We start from the raw sequence: 18,894 nt of genomic DNA, 5'->3' as shown, positions 1-18,894 counted from the left end.
AATTACCATTATTTTTTGGTCAACTTGATTAGCTTTATATTTTTTTAATATAGCTTTTAATCGAAACACTTTATTATATATTACTTGTGTCCAATAATAATTATAATTATTTGTATGTTTTTTTTAGTAAATGAAGATTATTAATACCTTTTAACTAATTTTCTTAATATCATGGAATTAGTTAAAAATATGTTGTTATAAATTATATTTTTAGTTTATAAACTTTAAGATTATAATATGTTTATGTTTGAGTATGTAAACCAAAAACTAAATATAAGTTAATATGTTTTCTTTGGTCAAGGAAAAAAGTTAGTTTCTAGAAAGTAAATTGCAGAAAATGATATAAGGTTAATTTTTTATATTGTGATTATTATTTAAACAAATTTTAAAAACACATTTTTAATATCTATCATCACACATATATATTACCAAAAAATAAATGTATTTTTTAAATATATGTTGTTTGTTTGTTTTAAAATTGACTTATTTTTTCTATTGAAATGTCAATTCCTTTTTTTAGCATTACTTTTAAGGTTATCTCTCTTCTCATCTATTTTTTCACTAATCTCCATATTATAAATATGTGTTATGTTTTTATATTCTATTTTATTTCAATATATATTTTTAGCATTTGCTATGAAATATTAATTAAAAAAATTATAATAAAAATATATATGATAATTAATGATAATATTAAAATTGTATATTTAAAAAATAATGTAGACACAATCAAAATAATCATAACATAAACAAATAAACTTATACCATTTTCTATAATTTACTATGTAAAAAACATTCTTTATACCTTATCCAAACAAAACATATTAGTTTATATTCAATTTTCAAGTAAGGCACTGAAACATAAACAGATTATAATTCTATAGTTTATAATTTTACATTTTTTGATAAAGTAAAACTAAAATATAATCTATACCAAATCACCAAGTAGATTATCGATCATAAAAAAATAAGGAAATAACCATAACCTTTTATTATTATATTTACTAGCGTGTTGACATGCATTGTCGTGCCTGTCAACCCGCTTTCTTATCGTTTATAATGTATAGTTTTTATTTTATAAATTCAAATATAATTTTTTGCGCTAAATTTACGGTTGAATTTATTCAATTGGTCTAATATTCAATTTTTTAAATACACTTTTAAAATAAGAAGATAATAAGGATAAAATAAGAAAATAATATTATATGATTTTTTGGTAGAAATAAAAAGATATGAGAGCAAAATAGGAAAATACAAATTACAGCATGATGAGTGGTTATTTTGTATTTTCCCTTTATTAATAGTATAGATATGAAACAAATTTCAAAGAATGAATATACGTTATGTATGCCACGTGGTGAATCACGGAGACTTGGTTGCATGAAGTCCTGAACTGAAGACAAATCTAAGACACAATAGGAGTCAAAAGAGAGAACAAACTTCTGTGCCGGTTATTAGGTGAGAATAATATATCTCCTAGTATTATATAAGATTCAATCAATAAAAATATAAAATATGTATTATTTTGTTTAATTTTAAAAATATTTTGATACTTTATTCTCTTGTTATATTACATTACATCACTACTCTCTTTCCTTTAATCCCTTTTTATATCTTCTCTTCATTTCATTTTCACCTTTTCAAGTTCAACTCTTGTACCTCTATCTCCACTTTTCCATTGAATCATCATCATTCATCACTCATTTGCTTTCTCTTCCATGAATTCCCACATTCTCTTTTACTAAATTGTGTTTGGTGGAGACATAAAGTTTTGATCTTGGTTTGGTCTAGAATCACCACCATCTCATGGTACTCCTCACAAAGTTGTTCTACCGGAAGCACCCCAATCATCTTCTTCAAATCTCTCACAAAATTTATGGTATGCTTATTCACCTTCCTTACTTCTTTTTACTTTCAAACTCTACATACATATATATATATATATTAAGCTAAGGGCCAGTGGATTTTGGAGCATTTTGGTATTCATTTAATGTTTAAAGGCAATGCCTATTGAAATGTGGATAGAGATCACCCGTACTTAGGTCACTCCTTGTTCCAAGCCAATCAAACTACTTTTTATTACTTTTTGTTTTTAAATTTTTTCTTTTATTCATATGTCAATATGTGATTGACTTGGGATAGAGAATAAGACATTGTTGTAGACATGTGATCTCCATCGATGACAATGTACCACAAAGGGAGCACATCTTCTCTTTAAAAAAAAAGTGTGCCACTTCGTGTGACACTTTCACTGGATTGATCAATAGAATACTTTATTATTAAATTTTAAACTTAAATATATATTTTTCAACTAACGAGAGGAAGTGCAACATAGAAGTGACTCTTGTGGTACAGATGTTGACCCTACCACAACAATGTGAACTTATAAGTTTTTATTTTCTCTTGAATACAGAAAAACAAAGCAGTATTTGAGTCACAGTGGTTGGTTATTTCACGAATTGATGAGCCCTGCTAGATTAAAAAAAATCATCTTCTCTATGCTTAGGTTCTAACTTAATACTAACATGGATTTTGAAGTTGTGATCCGGTTATCTAGTTCCATGCTCGTGGGAGCACGTCTTCTGTCCCATAATCAGTGCAACTCCATGTGCCATAAGCTTTAAATGCTTAAAAATTAAATTTTAACTTAAATATATTTTTTTCAACAAATCACAAGGTCATGACACATGGAGTGACACTAAGTGTGAGACAACATATGTACACTCCACCTGCTTTACCATAATACTGACTGTTCCGGACTTCTCTGTTTTTTTGTTCAGTTTTTGATTGCTGCTTCTCCAATGTTGTATTGGATGAAGATGAGTACAGAGCTTATATGGGAGGAATTGTGGCTCAGCTTCAGGATCACTTCCCAGATGTTTCTTTCACGGTATTTAACTTCAAAGAAGGGAACAAACGCAGCCAAATATCGGACATACTTTCTCAGTATGACATGACAGTGGTGGAATATCCTCGGCAATACGAGGGTTGTCCACTTCTTCCTTTGGAGGTGATCCATCACTTTCTTCGATCAAGTGAAAGCCGGTTGTCTATGGAGGGGCAACAAAATATGCTTTTGATGCATTGTGAAAGGGGAGGTTGGTCCATGCTGGCGTTTATGCTAGCAGGTCTTCTGTTATACCGGAAACAGTACACTGTGGAGCAGAAGACTCTTGAAATGATCTACAAGCAAGCCCCCAGAGAACTTTTCCACCTTTTAACTCCGTTGAACCCGCAACCTTCTCAGTTAAGATATCTTCGGTATATTTCCAGGAGACATTTGGGTTCCGAGTGGCCCCCATCAGATACACCCTTGTATTTGGATTGTATGATTCTTAAAAATCTTCCATCATTTGATGAAGGAAAAGGTTGCAGGCCTGTCGTACGTGTTTATGGTCCAGACCCTTCGAAACCTGCCAATAGAAGAAGTTCAAAGCTTATTTTTTCAACTCCAAAATCCAAAAAACATATTCACCATTACTCACAGGTGTTGTATAAATTGAAACTAATGATACTGAATTGTGAATTAATTTGATCAAATGTCTTCTTAATAAAGTTTAATCACAGGCAGAGTGTATGCTCGTGAAAATTGATATCCGTTGTCATGTTCAAGGGGATGTTGTTCTTGAGTGCATACATTTAAATGAAGATTTTAATCGTGAGGTGACGATGGTTAGAGTCATGTTCCATACTGCATTTGTGCAGTCAAATATATTGATGCTGAACCGCGATGACATTGATATTTTGTGGTATGCAAAGGATCAATTTCCCAAGGACTTCAAAGCAGAGGTTAGTTATTTTTATTCTTTTGCAAAATCCATTTTCTGAAGGAGTAGGAGTTGAACGTATACTCGTATCTGTATCAGGTGCTTTTTTTGGATAATGATGCTGTTATACATGATCTAACCACAGTCGATGTGAGTAAAGATGCAAATGAGACTGAAAGTGTTTCATCTGAGAAATTGTATCAAGTGGCAGATATTTTCAGCAATGTAATTGATGCACGAGAAGGAAAGGAGGAGTATGATTCTCTTGCTTTCCATGACAATGCAGTGGGCGACGGAAATTATAACGAGGCCTGGAAAGAGAAGGTGGACCATCATGCTTTAGATGAGGGGAATAACAAACAGGTTGACAAAATGGATACTGGTATTAAGGTGAAAGACATATTTGTTGATGATGTGAAGTACAGGATCAACGAAAGCGTGGATCCAAATAATGATGCAGTGAAAGACATTGCTGTGGATGAAGGAGAAAATAAGTCAAATTCTACTGCATTGGCTTCTAGTAAAATTCTGGAAACAACTGAAGTCACCTTCGACGTGCATGGGGAATTGACACTTGAGCAAAACAAATATGACGAAGATGACAAAGCAACAGAAATGGAATTCGATCCCAAGGCTGCGAAGCAGATGTCTGCTCTTTCCAGACTTAAATCTGGTAAGTTACGTCTATCTTCTACAAAGAAACAACTTCCATCAAACTCAAGGCCTTTGGGAGATACAGTTTCAGCAAAACCGAAGATTAAACAGCAAGAATCACAAAGTTTTCAGGTAAAACAAGCTAAGCCGAATGCAGTAACTAGGTGGGTTCCTTCTAACAAAGGTTCTTACACAAGTTCAATGCATGTCTATTACCCGCCATCAAGGATTAATAATGCACCAGCTGCTCTGCCAAAATGTATTGCTTCAAAGGAGAAAATGGAAGATTTCAAAGGAAGATCTTTATTTGCTCCTGCTGTTTCTATCGACATGACAAATTACCTGAAAAGTCGTAAGGTGGCCACATCAAAATCTTCAGGCCACATAGTACCCGAAGCAGATGCAAACTGTCCACCATCATCGTTACTGTCAATTAAAGAAACATCTCTTCAGTCAGCTAGTAAAACACAAGAAGTGAGCTCAGAGAAAGTGCTACGGCCTCCTCCACCGCCTCCACCTCCGCCTCCATCCCCTGCCAGAAACTCTTCTTTCGATGCTTTTGAACATTTATCATTACAGGATGATGCATCACCTCTTGCCCTGGCATCGCCACTAGTGTCACCATCTTCCTCTTTAGGTGGAAAGGTATCTACTGCACCTCAGCCACCGCCAACTTTAATATCATTTACTGAACAAAAAGTCGGGGCGAATTTACAATCTAAAACTTCTCGTCCTCCCCCTCCATCCTCATTTTTTGGGCAAAATAAAGGGAGTGGTCTACCTTCTCCGTCTTCTTGGAAGTCTGTCTATTCATCAATTGCCATAATTGAAGAGAGTAGAGGTTCTCTTCCACTTTCCTCATCCTTCAGTGAAAATTTATCAAAACTTTCTGAAGTGCTTACTGTAACAGCCACTCCTCCACCTCCACCACCACCATTGCCTCCTCCAAGGTACGAAGTTTCATCGATTCCTCCTTCTCCAACACCAACATCAGCAGCAACTCCTCCAAAGCGTGGAATTCCCGCTCTGCATACATTTTCCACACATAGGACTTCTCCCCCTCCTTCTCCACCACTTCCAACTGCATCACATAAAGCTCCATCAGCACCCCCTCCGCCCCCACCTCCACCACCGCCACCTCCTTATAGTAGTACTCTACCACCACCATTTCCTCCCTTTAGTAAAGCCCCACCGCCACCACCTCCACCACCACCATCACCTCCTTATAGTACTACTCCACCACCACCATGTCCTCCCTTTAGTAAAGCCCCATCGCCACCACCTCCACCTCCTTATAGAATTGCTGCTCCACTAGCACCACCTCCTCCTTTTAGTAAAGCTCCACTGCCCCCGCCTCCACCTCCACCTCCTTATAGTAGTGCTCCACCACCTTCTCCTTTCAGTAAAGCTCCTCCGCCACCACCTCCCCCTCCTTACAGCAGTGTTCTGTCGCCACCACCACCTCCTTTTAGTAAAGCTCCCCCACCACCGCTGCCACCTCCTCCATTAAGTGGAGCTCCATCTCCACTTCCACCTCCTCCATTAAGTAGAGCTCCACCACCACCACCTCCACCTCCTCCAATGTCTAGAGCCCCACCACCACCTCCTCCAATGTCTAGAGCCCCACCTCCTCCGCCCTCGCCTGGTGGTCGAGGACCACCTCCTCCACGCCATCCTGGTGGTCGAGGACCGCCTCCTCCTCCTGGTGGTGCACCTCCAGCCAAAGGTGCAAATGTTGGAGGTGATCTAAAATTGAGAGGGCGTGGTGGATATTCACGCTCGGCAGGAGCTGGTGCAATGTCACCCAAGAGATCCCTTTTCAAGCCTCTACATTGGAGTAAGGTTACAAGGGCTTTGCAAGGAAGTTTATGGGAAGAACTTCAAAGACATGCAGAACCTTATATGTAATTTCTCTCATTCATTTACACTATGCTTTCTATATTCTTATGTTTTGTATTCACTGCTTTTACATTGTCTCTTAGTGCACCCGAGTTTGATGAATCAGAGTTAGAGAAGCTTTTCTCTGCAAATGTTGCAAAACCTGCTCATTCTAAAACAACAGCGCGGCGTAGATCTCTTGAATCTAAAACAGACAAAGTCCGCTTGGTATTCTTCTATCTTAATATTCTTCAATTTTTATATTCGACATAACCCATGTAATTGAAGTGTTTTATGGTTTTCACTTAGGAAGTGTTTGCCAAATAAGTGTTTGATAAGAACAAAAAAGTGAAAAAACATTAAAAAATAGTTCTTGTCTACTCCATTTTTATGCTACAACTAGTTCTAGAAAAAAAAACTAATATAAAGTTCGTTTTATTGTATTCCATTTTAATTATTGTCGTAGGATTACACTAACAAGTGCGAACATTGAGCTCCTACTTGTTTACATTGGTCTTAGAAGTGCCTACTGATCATATCCAAACAAATCGTAATCACGCTGAAAATAAAATAGATTAGTTATAAAATAACCTGAGCTTATATCAGTTACTACTTCATCGTAAACAGAGTGATATAGAATCTAAACTAGCTTTGTGGGTTGACAAACTTCCTCTCGGTCTTTACTTGTAGAAGTGTATTTCAACATGATCACAAAGGCTTCTTAAATTCAAAACTAAAATTGTATTAAGATTGCAATCAAATACCATTTGTTTGTATATTTGATGATTTATTTGTTAAAAGAAGTCAGCTTCATTGTGATCTAACTTGAATGACCAGTTACATTATTTTGGGGGTGAACAATGTATGCATTCCTTAGTTTTATTATGTCAATAAAAATGTCGAACATGACTACATTACGGATTAAGCTTTGTTGACCATATTGATTAAATATCTTTACTATCTCTTTTGTGTTCCAAAAATCAAAAGTCTGAAACCTCAAAATTAATGAATTGTGAAGTGCATAATGGTGCAGCCTTTTGGCTGTTAGTGTTTAAAGTTTAAAGCCAATAGTTTTCAAAAACTCATTTATTTGGTATTTCCACAATAACTGATCAATAACTTGTGTATTTGTGTTATTGAATGTAGATTGACCTGAAGAGGGCAAATAATACTGAAATTATGCTCGCTAAGGTTAAGATGCCACTTCCTGATATGATGGTAAGCTTCGATATTAGCAATTTTGAAAATTATGCAAGATAGTTTGTTTTTTGCTTTTTGTTTTATTTTTAAGCTAAAGTATCTTATAATGAAAAGTCGATTGATATCATAGAGATTCAATGGGTTTTAAATTGACCATCGATGGCATCGACTGCCTAACACAACATTCACCCTCTATCTGGGCTTAGGATCGACTATATATAGAATCAAACATACACACACACAAGTTTTATTGTAGAAAGCTGGTAGAATCATTTCTTAGGTGATTTGGACATGTTTGGAAGAGACTGGTAGAAACCCCCACTAAGGATAGTAGATTAAATGGAGGTTAAGTTCAATTTCTAGAAGAAGATGGAGGCCAAGAAAAACCGTAGGTGAAACGATTAAGAAATATTTAAAGATCAATTTTTTGTCAATGAACATAATTTATGATAAAGTATTATGACATCGTTCGATCCATTCACTCGACCCACCTAGTGAAATTAATGTTTGGTTGTTGTTGATATCTTATAATGAAAAGTACTCTTTTGCAACAACAAAAAACATGGCAGTGAAATTTTTTATTTGCACTGAGGATGTTTCTTGAAATATTTATTATAGTGTGTAGTTAATACTAAAGGCCGTTGATAGTGGTAACTATTATCTAACATGTTAAAACGTATATTTGCAGGCTGCAGTACTGGCTATGGATGAGTCAGTATTAGATGTTGATCAAGTGGATAACCTGATTAAGTTTTGTCCTTCCAAAGAGGAGATGGAACTTTTGAAGGTGAAGCCTATTTTTTTATCCGTACTTCTTAAAATCTTGTTTCGGCACTTAAGGGTCTGTTTGAGAGTTGGTTTTTAGATGAGAAGAAAGGGAAAGGAAGGACTTGTGAGCCATTTCGTAATTGTATTTCATGGCTCTGAAGCCTTTCCTTATCTCCGTTGTCGTCCAATAACCAACTCGCAAATAGATTCTAAGGGTTCTCGTGGCTGACATCTTCTGTTACACTGGAATGCGTTCTTTTACACTGATTTGTTTGCTTTTCTAGTTTTGATTTCTCTTGTTTATGATTATTTAGGGATACACAGGTGACAAGGAGAATTTGGGGAAGTGTGAACAGGTGTGCAATGATTTATTTTAGTCACACCCTTATATAAGATCGTTATTAACAGAAAAATGTGAGCATATAGAATTACATGGGATGTCTTTTGTCGCATAACCATAACTGATTCATGCTTCGGCGTTCCCGAAGTTACATGAAGGATGATTAAGCTGTTTTCAGAGTAAAATTCTATTTACTGCACTAATGATGGAGTTACATTCCCATGTGATTTGAATGGAAATTTAAATGCACAATAAAGATAAAGCTATCTGTAAAGGTGCTTTGGCTACCCATCACTGCTTGCTTTAAAATCTGGAAGGGAGGCGTGAGGAACGATGAAGAAATTATGTCACCAATTGCCAGAAGGAGGCGCAAATTCTTTTTAAGAATAAACAATTGGTGTAATATCAATTGAAATTCAATAATTGTGGAGCTCTGGGTATAAATTGTTGGCTCAGGAGATCAAGCACTAATTGGTCAATTAAATAAGACTTTAATTTTGAATGTGAATCTAATATTATTTGATTATAACAAACAACAGGTAAAATTGTTGGTAAGAAATCTAGTTGTCAAAAAGGAAATGTATACGGCAATTTCGTTGCTGGTGCCTGGTTGGTTATGTAAATGCTTAAATTTAAGTAAATGCAGCTTTCCCTTTAGATGTTGGGTTGTTGACCAATTCTTATGTTTTTTGTTAATTTAGGATCCTCTTATATGATACACACACATATATAATCATATTTTTTATATATATTTGGTGATTTTTCAGTTTTTTTTGGAGTTGATGAAGGTGCCACGGGTAGAATCAAAATTAAGAATATTCTCTTTCAAGATTCAGTTTGGGTCTCAGGTTTGGTGGTGTCGGTAACTTTTCTCAATGTTTTGTGAATTTGGCCTTGTGCTTCTATTATCATATTTTCCTCTTTATGCAGGTCACAGAATTTAAGAAGAGTTTAAACACTGTGAACTCTGCCTGTGAAGAGGTGCTTTGCTTATGACACTAATAAACCTTGTGTTGCTTGTATCTCTCTGACCTTGCATTTTTCTCGGTAATAGGTCCGAAATTCTGTCAAACTGAAGGAGATCATGAAGAAAATTCTTGTTTTAGGTAATACATTGAATCAAGGAACAGCAAGGGGTGAGTTTTTTTTAATTGTCGTAATTCCTCACCCGTTATCATTATTAGATGTAATGAGTGTTCGCTAATTTTTTTTACTGCCTTTACCTTACAATTTAAGATTTTGGAAGAAGCCGATTCTCGAAACCAGCCAAAGTAAACAAATATGGTTCCAGCTCTCTCTATTATTAACATTTAGATAGTCACTGGCTGGCCCTTCATATTTTTACTCCTTTGTGGTTTTGTTAGGTCTTTCCTAATGTAAAATGCTAGTTTAGGAGGTAAATATCTCAAATATTTTAATTTCGTGCAGGTTCTGCAGTTGGATTCAAATTGGATAGTCTCTTAAAGCTCATTGATACTCGTGCTACTAACAATACGATGACACTAATGCATTATCTTTGCAAGGTATAAGTGTCAATACTAATAGAAATAAATGAAGATATCATTTGGTCACTTACTGTTTTTTCCTATTTTGGATTTAGGTCCTTGCTGAAAAGTCGCCTAGACTCCTTGATTTTCGCCTAGACCTTGTTAGCCTGGAACCTTCCACCAAGGTGATGATCTATTTTTGGTTCTTTACAGTAAAAAACGTCAACTGTACATTGCCATCATGGTTTATTGGTCTAGTTTCATCAAAGCTCGGCATTGGAGGCACAATCTCATAACTTTAGCATAGTCATATTGTATTTTGTGTCCTTTACCTGCCAAAAAATCACACGGGACTTCGGGAACATGTGTTAAATGAAAGTGGGAATTTACTTAACACTGTCATTACTTGAGCAGGTGCAAATAACCTCCTTCAACTTTGGCCATTATCACCTATGGTTTCAGTTGTTGTAATCCACTTAAAGTTTATGTGGAAATATTCCCTTTCTTCCTTGAGTGCACAAATTTAGAAATCTTAATCGAAAATGCAATTACCAATATTCAGAAAATCAAGTGAAATTTCACCTAAAGCACACAGTTCATCAAGTACCAGCAAAATCCCTAGTCATCTGGCCCACATTTCTGTCTCTTGTACTTGTAATGGATGGCGGGGCTATTTTATATATGTTGAATAGTGGGTTGACTGCATTCCTAATTTACTCAAGGGTCAAAAGTTAAAGTGTTTATATGCATTTAGCGAAAAGGTATTAGTTAATGGGATTACAATGTGTATTGATTGGAACCCCCCTTTATGCAGATACAATTGAAGTCATTAACAGAAGAGAGGCAGGCAATAATCAAGGGATTAGAAAAGGTTAAACAGGAGCTTGCTGCATCTGTAAATGATGGACCTGTGTCCGACGTTTTCCGTAAGGTGTTTAGCTTCTTTTTTTTATGTCAGGCTCTTAGTTCTTCTTTATATCAGTGAGAAAAAAACAAAAAAAATGACAGAATGTTGATATACTGGTTTTCCTGCATCATGAATGTAGTTGACTATAGTTACAGCATGTATCATCAATAATTAAAGTAATGGTGCTTACATGGTAAGAAAGTATGCTTACATGCGAAAAGCTTAGACAGGAAAACAACAATATCCTTCAATAACCTTCATGTATCTCATTGGTTCCTGTTGTTTTCTTGTCTAAGCTTTTGGCTTGTAAGCATACTTTCTTACCAGCTCGGCTTTACTTAAATTCTAATGGTGAAATGATTATGGAAGAGTGTGTCTATTAGCCGTTCATTTTTTAACATTGGTGATAGGACTAGGAGAAAAATATTAATCTACATATGTTTCTTTAATCTTGCTCACACATTGATTATATGTCAAACGGATATTAAGGAGAGTTTTATTTTTTTCCATCATGTTAGATAGACGGACCTGATTCCTTTTTTTTGCTAAGCATAAGATTGTATTAAAGGAGCACAAGGGGTGCTTACCCACATACAAAAGGATTACAATGAAAATCAAATCCTATTTTTACAATAAGGCAAAATTCAAGACCACGAATCAATGCACCATTGTGCGAAAAGAAGATCATTATTTCCAATACCAGCTTTGAACCACTGCCACTATCCAATCTGGATCACATTCATAATTTGAATATAGCTAGCCTCCTTTCCTTGAAATAATACCTCGTTTCTCATCAATCAAATAGACCATACAATTGCAAACTACAACATTCTCCAATAACTCCTCCCATTTGCATTTATGGTTTGTTATCTGGCTGATATCATCTGACTCTTGTTTTCTTTCTTTCACTCCCAATGTTCATTTCAGACATTGAAAGGTTTCATAGATGTAGCTGAGTCCGAGTTGGCATCTCTAACAAATCTATTTTCTGTGGTGGTAAGTAATATGCTTAACCATGTTTTCATACATTATGCATAAATATAGAGATAATAAGGTTGTGTAATTTGTCTGTGAGCAGGGTAGAAATGCAGATGAACTTGCACTATACTTTGGCGAGGATCCTGCTCGCTGCCCGTTTGAGCAAGGTAAGTTGTGGATTAAAACTTATTCATGTTGTCAGAGTGACATGCATCGGTATTCTCACTGGTGATTTATTTTATCATATTATGGTTCATTAACTTCATTTAACTGATGTTTATGTGGAAAGTACACTTTCATGGCCTGTTGCATTTGTAGCTGGATCATATGTGTATTACCTAGAAATTTTGCTGATCTAGAAGTGTGGTTATGTTGTCTATGGATAAGGAAAGTGAGTTTAAGTTCTTAATGTTTCTAATGGAATCTGCACCGAGTTACTTCAAAGCTTTCTTCGAAGTGATAGGTCTGGTAGTAAGTTTTGCTCAATTGATAGAAAACCCTGTCCTCCTTGGATCCTTGTTTAAGCAAAAGAAAGTTTACAGAATGTTTCTGTTGCTATGTTTGGAAAAGGTGCTTATATGTTCTTTTATTTTTTGTATAATGCTCAAGCTAACTTCTTATTGTTACTTGTTTTATGGTTGCAGTTACGGTAACTCTCTTAAATTTTGTGAGGTTGTTTCGGAAAGCACATGAAGAGAATTGCAAACTAGCAGAGTCAGAGAAGAAGAAAGCTGAAAATGAGGCTAATATGGAGAAGGCCAAGGGTAAGACAAAGAAGAGTGCAAAAGATAGTTGACAATTGGGTTATTCGCTCCATCGCTTTGACATCATGCTCTCGATGAAGAGCAGGAAACTACCCATGTAAGCTCCTTCGGTAACCAGTAAAGAAGTCTTCCCTTTCCATATGACTACGCGAAAATTAGCATTTCAAGCTGAACAGTTGAGCTGGAATAACAAATGCCTGCCATCTTCGGACTGTTGAACACACAACAGGCCTAGGAGTTGATTCTTTGATGGCATGCTGTTGAATCAGATTTATATCGCCAATTGATTTTTTTACGTCAGACTACTCTGGAAAGTCTAAATTTAGACATCGATCCGATATTTAAAAAAGAAATTTTGTAGTAGAGCATATTTTTTGTGGTACCAGAGCAGATGCATTTTGGATTTTAGAAACAATGAAGTCCAACACTAGTACTATGAAACCTTAGACAAAGCTCTTAACCTTTCTTAGGATCCAATACTTTGTCACTTAACATAGAAATTAGTTTCCCTTTTTGATAGATTTTGGTAGGTACCCTCAAGAGAATGTTGTGCAGATATGTCAGGTTAAGAGATATAGATATCAAGTCACAGTATTGTAAGTGTAGTATAAGTGAAGAATAGATCAGGCTAGATATGCTAGTTTCATTTTTTTCAGTTTGAAATACAATAATAAGTATTGGAGTGATGGGTATAATGTTTTTGTTACATTCAATTGTCTCAGCTCATGGAATTTAATATTTTCGAACTGTAATAACATTTGAGTGTAATTGTGTAAAGAGTTTTATAGAAAAATAAGAAGTTGAAGACTCAATGGCAGAAGCACATTAAAATGTTTTTCTATTCCCATGTTGTAGTGCCATTGAGGGTAAAGGAGGAGTGTACATGTGCATGGTAAAGATGAATTAGAGGATGTTGTTAGAAGGTAGTGGAGAAGAAACTGAAAGTGGGTTTTGGAGGAATGTGTGAGTAGGAACAAGAATAAGAGATGAGTTTGTTGAATACAAATGGTAGATGAATGAGTTACACCCTACAAACTACAAGGTTGCTAAGAATGTTTGGGACTAGGATCATATGTCACAATAGTGTCTCATTCTTTGTGTCAAGCCAATCATATATTAATAAGTTGATAAAATAAAAATCTTAAGAGCTAAAAGTAATATAATAGAGTGCTCTGATTGGTTTAGGACATAGAGTAAAACACTATTTGGGACAGGTGATCTCCATTGGAATGTTTGTCCTAAAATACTTGACATCAACTAACAAGTGTTAGGTTATATCACACTGTATACATGGTATTGAAAATGAATAAATACATGTTTTTTAAATCTAGTTCTTTGAATCTTAATATTTTTATAAATAAAAAAATCCCATTTTTTATAATAAAGTTTTAAACTTATGACTTTGGGATTTAAAAATCTTTTTTAATATAAACTTATAGCTTCTTTTTTTGTTGTTGAAAATATCATTGTATTGCTTGAATAGTAAACTTAATTGAAACTCCAATAAATATTCTAAAATGTTATGCTATTAAAGGTGAACACTATGTTGTGTTGTGAAGCATAGAGTCTCTCCCTCTTTTTGTTGAATGAAGAAAAATGAAAGACGATGATTCCGATAATGATGATGATCCTCTCAATCCCAATTCAATGGTTCTGATCCGAGATTTCAATGATTTTTCCGTTTTCCCACCAAATAACCACGAAAACCTTCAAATCTTCTCTCATCACCACTCCATTCCAGAATCAACATCTTCTCCATCATCTTCATCCTCTTTCTCTTCTTTCTCCCCTTCTGATTCTGATTCACTTTCACCCTTCAATTCTCAGCTTCGTAGAGGCGCTGATTTTGTGGCGTGGATGAGTTTGGGAATCCACATCTTGCGCTCCAAGCTTTATGCCATTGTTTCATCATTTCGAAATTGTGATTCCGAGAGAAGGGTAGTTTCGTCAATTGGGGTTCCGGCTGGTGTGGTTGTAATGTTGTGTTGGATAATGATGCGGTTTTGGTGGTGGGTTAGGAAGTGGAGGAAGAAGAGGAACTTCAAACGAAATGAAATTCGTCTCAGGAATATTATTAAGGAAAAAGATGAGGTAATAATGCATTCTCCATTTCTTGCATTTCATGTGTTTGTTATAATGCTCAACTGCAACTTTTTCTTATAATTAATTTAATTAAAAATATTACATCTTGCACTTACACATTTGTTTGGTTTGATTTCTAAAAAAATGCAGAAGCCGCGAAATACTGAAGTTCAGATTATTTTTTAGAAATTATATTTTAAAGCTTCTCAAAAAATCAGTTTTGTAGATTTTTTATGAAAGCATATACAAATAGACATAAACCCCTTGTTTAATTAGTTGATGGTGATTAGGGGTGAAAACAGGCTAGGTTAGGCCGGGTTTTGGGTATATTCTCATGCACTCATTGTTTTGAACCCGTTTGAAAGTTCAAATCTCATTAATAGGATGAAAAGTTACAATAAAAAATAATCTGACCTTTGTTTAGCCCAAGGAAAAGGGAGCACATCCATTAACTATGATTGGTTTAGATAGAATACTTGATAATTAAATTTTAATTTAAATACATCTTTTTCAACTAATCACAATCTCGTGGCATATAAAGTGACACTCATTGTGGTACACAGCAGATGTGCACCCGGGGAAAAAGGCACTGCTGGTTTTCAGAAGTCATTACATTCTGCTCGGCTCCATTGTCTTAACATTGAATGGAAATGAGGCAATGAGAGTTATGTATTGAGGCATGAATGACTCTCTATAATATGCCTGTCTTTGTCTGACTTCTATTGTTTCATTAATGGAAGGCATGCATTTTTTTAGCAGTTCCTTCTTAGCTATGGTGTCATTCACTAACTTTTGGTTCCATTTTTTCCAGATAATTGCCAAACTCTTGCACCAGATTGCGCAAATGAATGAAATACTTATAGCTCGTCACAAAGCTTTGGCTGCAAAAATTGTGGATTGATTAGCTGAGGGTTAAGAGCTCTAACATCGATTGCTGCAATTGCTATCTAATCTATTTTATCATTTTAAAATATCACTACTTGTAAATTTTGCACGCCTTCTGTAGGTTGCTGGGCACATTGTAAATTGACTGAAGAACTAATTGTGATTCTTGGGCACATATGTTCTGCTACAGCAGAGTGACTGCATCGACGGTACTAGCTGACGAATGAACTTCCAGATTTGAGGTTATATTATAATCAGGCAAAAGATTAAGAGTAGTCCTCAACTCCTCATGATTCATGAATGAATAAGAGGGAATCACAGAAGTAAAGCAAGAAAAGTAGCAGAGCACTCTCTAACTGTTCTCATGGTTACTTAACTAGGTTCACCGTGCTCAGATTGTTCAGCACATATTGCATTTGTTCAAGCCCTTGATGTTATCATAGTAGCTCCACCTGGTCTTGTTTAAGGTTGTATCTTTCAGAACCCAAAACCATGGTCTAGGCAATAAGACTCTGAAGCATTTAGTTTTTCTTTTTGTTTCTTTTGTTTTAGAATCAGTTCCAATTTGTGATTTTCAGCTGTATCTCACGAAATAAGCAAGCATGTTTTAATGACCAAGTATTGAACCAAATTTCAGTTGCTTCAGGTTATACATTTTCAGGATCATGGACTTAGGAAGTTGATCAGGGCAAAGTATCACAAATATGATGTTTATGTTAGTTATTCTATTGGATTATCTCCTGAAAGGTGTGAACTATGTATGAGGGAAGCACATGCAGTTGAAGAAGAAGGAAAAGGAGCCATGTCCATAAGTATAACTTAGTTTGAAAACATGACACAAAATGAAAAGAAGATATAATTTTTTGTAATTGTTCATGAAAATACATCAACTGAAAATGAAAATAAAAAAACTAAACACCCCCTTAATTTGGCACTTGTGATATCTTCCAAACATGTTTTAAGACATACAAGGCTAGAGAAGGACAAAACTTAAGAATTAAGTTGCTACTGATTACCTTACTTCTTTTTCTTCTTCATTGTAGCAGACTTGGCAGGCTTTTTCCTCATCTTCATTTTCCCACCAAAATTTTTATTTTTTTCTGGAGATTCAGCTATTGAACTGCCCAGAAGGCTAATTTTTTCTGGCCTGGTAGGTTTGAAAACTTTTGTTATTGAAGGATCCAAAACATCCCTTGAGCACTGAAGAGTGATGCCCATAGATGTGGCTTCATCCCAAAACTCTCTTCCCTTTTCAAAATCCCCACCACTACAAAGCTTTGGAATGAGCACATCATAAATTGGTCCATAACCACCCAATGAACTCGCCTTCATTTTCTCAAACAATTCAAGAGCATGATTCACCCTTTCAACCCCACATAGAACACCAATCAAGCTGTAGTAAAACTTATGGTTTGGTACCACACCTTTTCCGATCATTTGATCCACGATCTCCTTCCCTTTCCCAAATCTCCCACTCAGAAACAACACCCTTGCCACAAGATAATAGCTGACCCAATCAGGAGCACAGGCAGAATTTTCCATTGATTCAAGTATTTGACAAGATTCCTTTACTCTTCTTGTCTTCCCTAGACATGAAAGCAATATGTTGTAACTTATTGAGGTTGGGAGAACCTTATAAGTCCTCATCTCCATCATCACATTTAAAACTTCAGGCACAAGTCCTGAAGGATTATGTCTAAGATTCCGTTCGCAAAGACACCTGATGAATGTGTTGTAACATATCAAATCTGGGATAAAACCATCTGATTTCATCTCTTGAATAATCCTCCTAGCTTCCTTCACATTCCTCTGCACAGACCAACCATGAACAAGACTTCTATATATGCAAGGCATTATGCCTTTAATCTTATCTTTGTGATGCAAAACTACCCCTTCAGCCCTCTTAGCATGCCCTTTGGAGCAAAGAGCATTAATGATAGCAGTAACTGTAAATTCATCTGTAGGACACTTATACTTTTCTAAGTTCTTAAAAATACCCAATGCCTCATCTTCTTTCCCCAGAATAACCAAAGTCTCGGCTACTAAGCCGAAGGTTTGGGCATCCATAACTCGACCCTCCTTCTTGAGATCTCCAATCAAGATATCCATCGCTGTGTAGTCTTTCTTTTCAGCAAAAATCCGTAGAGCGTAGTTATAATCCTTGTCTTCCAAATTATAACTCAAGTTCTTATTAGACCATAAGAAAAACCTGAGCAATCTTCTAGTGTGTGCCTCATGCTTACTAGAATCAATAGCCTGAGCTACAATAGAGGAAGTTAAAGAATCTCTAAATTTATTCAGACTTAACTCCAGATCATCTAGTCCACCGACATTGCTCGTGACAATGCTGCAGAGTTCTTCCAACTGAGGAGTTGTAGATATTGGAAGCAATGTGGAGTAAAAGGAGTCTGAAAATCTGATAGTTTTAAGCCAAGAGCGTTTCCACACAGAGTTTAGCATGTTAAATTTCATTGGAGAATTTTATCAAACACGTAATGTGCGTCACAAGTAACTTGAAATTTGCAGAAACACAGTTTATGTGATAATCAATTCCATGAAAAGCTTCATCTAAGTGTGGATATTTGCTTACATGTGCTTAATGACTCTCTAGCGAAGGAATTAGTTGCAGGAATGAAAGTCACGTTAGTGCTTTGCGGCGACAAGTATGAAGAGGAGAACGAATGTGCCTGCTTAATCCGTAAACCATGAAATGGAGCAGCTTCACATCATAGCTTCGTTAAACGAAGGAGATTTTGCCCCCATTGCATGCATCTATGCTTTTCAATATTCCAAAGAGAAATTGAGAAGAATAGAATATAAGAAAATGAAAAGCTTTCTTAAAAAAAAACCACAATTTCTTTGATTTGTGTAAAAAAAAAAATATTAGTTTAAAATCTATGCACCATCAATGTCATGTTTCTTTGATTTGTATTACTTTGTTTGGTAGTCAATGATGATTATGGAGTAAGTGAATCTTCACTCTCTATATATACATATACTTACTGACAAGATATTGATCTAATGTTTATCTATCCAAATCAAACCCTCGACTTTGAGAATATATTGTGTCTTACATTACTTGACCAACGTCTTATTGGTATTCATTCATGATAACATAAAACATATTTTCTAATCATTCTAACCTTGAAATAATTAAATGTAATAAACTCATTTTTTAGGATGA

The 18,894-nt window shown here is 35.4% G+C and overlaps 3 protein-coding genes across 6 annotated transcripts; 2 read left to right on the top strand and 1 right to left on the bottom strand.

Annotated features, from left to right (window-relative positions):
• LOC109353635 (formin-like protein 20) lies at positions 1,654-13,456 on the top strand. 2 transcript variants are annotated; one of them, XR_002108476.1, is made up of 17 exons: positions 1,654-1,879; positions 2,781-3,487; positions 3,568-3,789; positions 3,867-6,325; positions 6,404-6,527; positions 7,446-7,517; positions 8,188-8,286; positions 8,582-8,623; positions 9,375-9,455; positions 9,538-9,588; positions 9,662-9,743; positions 10,036-10,130; positions 10,208-10,279; positions 10,909-11,025; positions 11,929-11,997; positions 12,085-12,146; positions 12,624-13,456. XR_002108476.1 is itself a non-coding variant. In XM_019595973.1 (17 exons), exons 1-17 carry the CDS (start codon positions 1,807-1,809, stop codon positions 12,773-12,775), a joined length of 4,584 nt encoding a protein of 1,527 aa, XP_019451518.1. In that variant the 5' UTR covers positions 1,654-1,806; the 3' UTR covers positions 12,776-13,456. The 2 variants fall into 2 exon arrangements, 1 of the variants encoding a protein (XP_019451518.1); XM_019595973.1 differs by having other exon boundaries at positions 12,080-12,146.
• LOC109353646 (pentatricopeptide repeat-containing protein At5g61370, mitochondrial) lies at positions 8,549-18,301 on the bottom strand. The gene is made up of 2 exons (XM_019595989.1): positions 16,664-18,301; positions 8,549-8,560 (listed from the first exon to the last, which is right to left on the bottom strand). The coding sequence occupies exon 1, from the start codon at positions 18,180-18,182 to the stop codon at positions 16,728-16,730; it is 1,455 nt and encodes a 484-aa protein (XP_019451534.1). The 5' UTR covers positions 18,183-18,301; the 3' UTR covers positions 8,549-8,560; positions 16,664-16,727.
• On the top strand, positions 14,309-16,497 carry LOC109353656. 3 transcript variants are annotated; one of them, XM_019596017.1, is made up of 3 exons: positions 14,309-14,834; positions 15,637-15,736; positions 15,904-16,497. In XM_019596017.1, the coding sequence occupies exons 1-2, from the start codon at positions 14,340-14,342 to the stop codon at positions 15,724-15,726; spliced, it is 585 nt and encodes a 194-aa protein (XP_019451562.1). In that variant the 5' UTR covers positions 14,309-14,339; the 3' UTR covers positions 15,727-15,736; positions 15,904-16,497. The 3 variants fall into 3 exon arrangements, with proteins under 3 accessions (XP_019451562.1, XP_019451554.1, XP_019451546.1); XM_019596009.1 differs by having other exon boundaries at positions 15,832-16,497; XM_019596001.1 differs by having other exon boundaries at positions 14,310-14,834; positions 15,637-16,497.

The sequence above is a fragment of the Lupinus angustifolius genome, chromosome LG01 (genome assembly GCF_001865875.1).
Source record: "Lupinus angustifolius cultivar Tanjil chromosome LG01, LupAngTanjil_v1.0, whole genome shotgun sequence".
Lineage (NCBI taxonomy): Eukaryota > Viridiplantae > Streptophyta > Magnoliopsida > Fabales > Fabaceae > Lupinus > Lupinus angustifolius.
The sequence above is the reverse complement of the archived record's forward strand: the minus strand, read 5'-3'. Positions and strand labels throughout refer to the sequence as shown.

Excerpts from the sequence above, each read along its gene's own strand:
- LOC109353656 (XM_019596017.1), top strand. The coding sequence starts at position 14,340 with ATGAAAGACGATGATTCCGATAATGATGATGATCCTCTCAATCCCAAT. Across the intron at positions 14,835-15,636 it reads TTATTAAGGAAAAAGATGAG|ATAATTGCCAAACTCTTGCA; the intron begins GTAATAATGCAT and ends CATTTTTTCCAG.
- LOC109353635 (XM_019595973.1), top strand. The coding sequence starts at position 1,807 with ATGGTACTCCTCACAAAGTTGTTCTACCGGAAGCACCCCAATCATCTT. Across the intron at positions 9,744-10,035 it reads GAATCAAGGAACAGCAAGGG|GTTCTGCAGTTGGATTCAAA; the intron begins GTGAGTTTTTTT and ends AATTTCGTGCAG. Across the intron at positions 10,280-10,908 it reads GCCTGGAACCTTCCACCAAG|ATACAATTGAAGTCATTAAC; the intron begins GTGATGATCTAT and ends CCCTTTATGCAG.
- LOC109353646 (XM_019595989.1), bottom strand. The coding sequence starts at position 18,182 with ATGAAATTTAACATGCTAAACTCTGTGTGGAAACGCTCTTGGCTTAAA.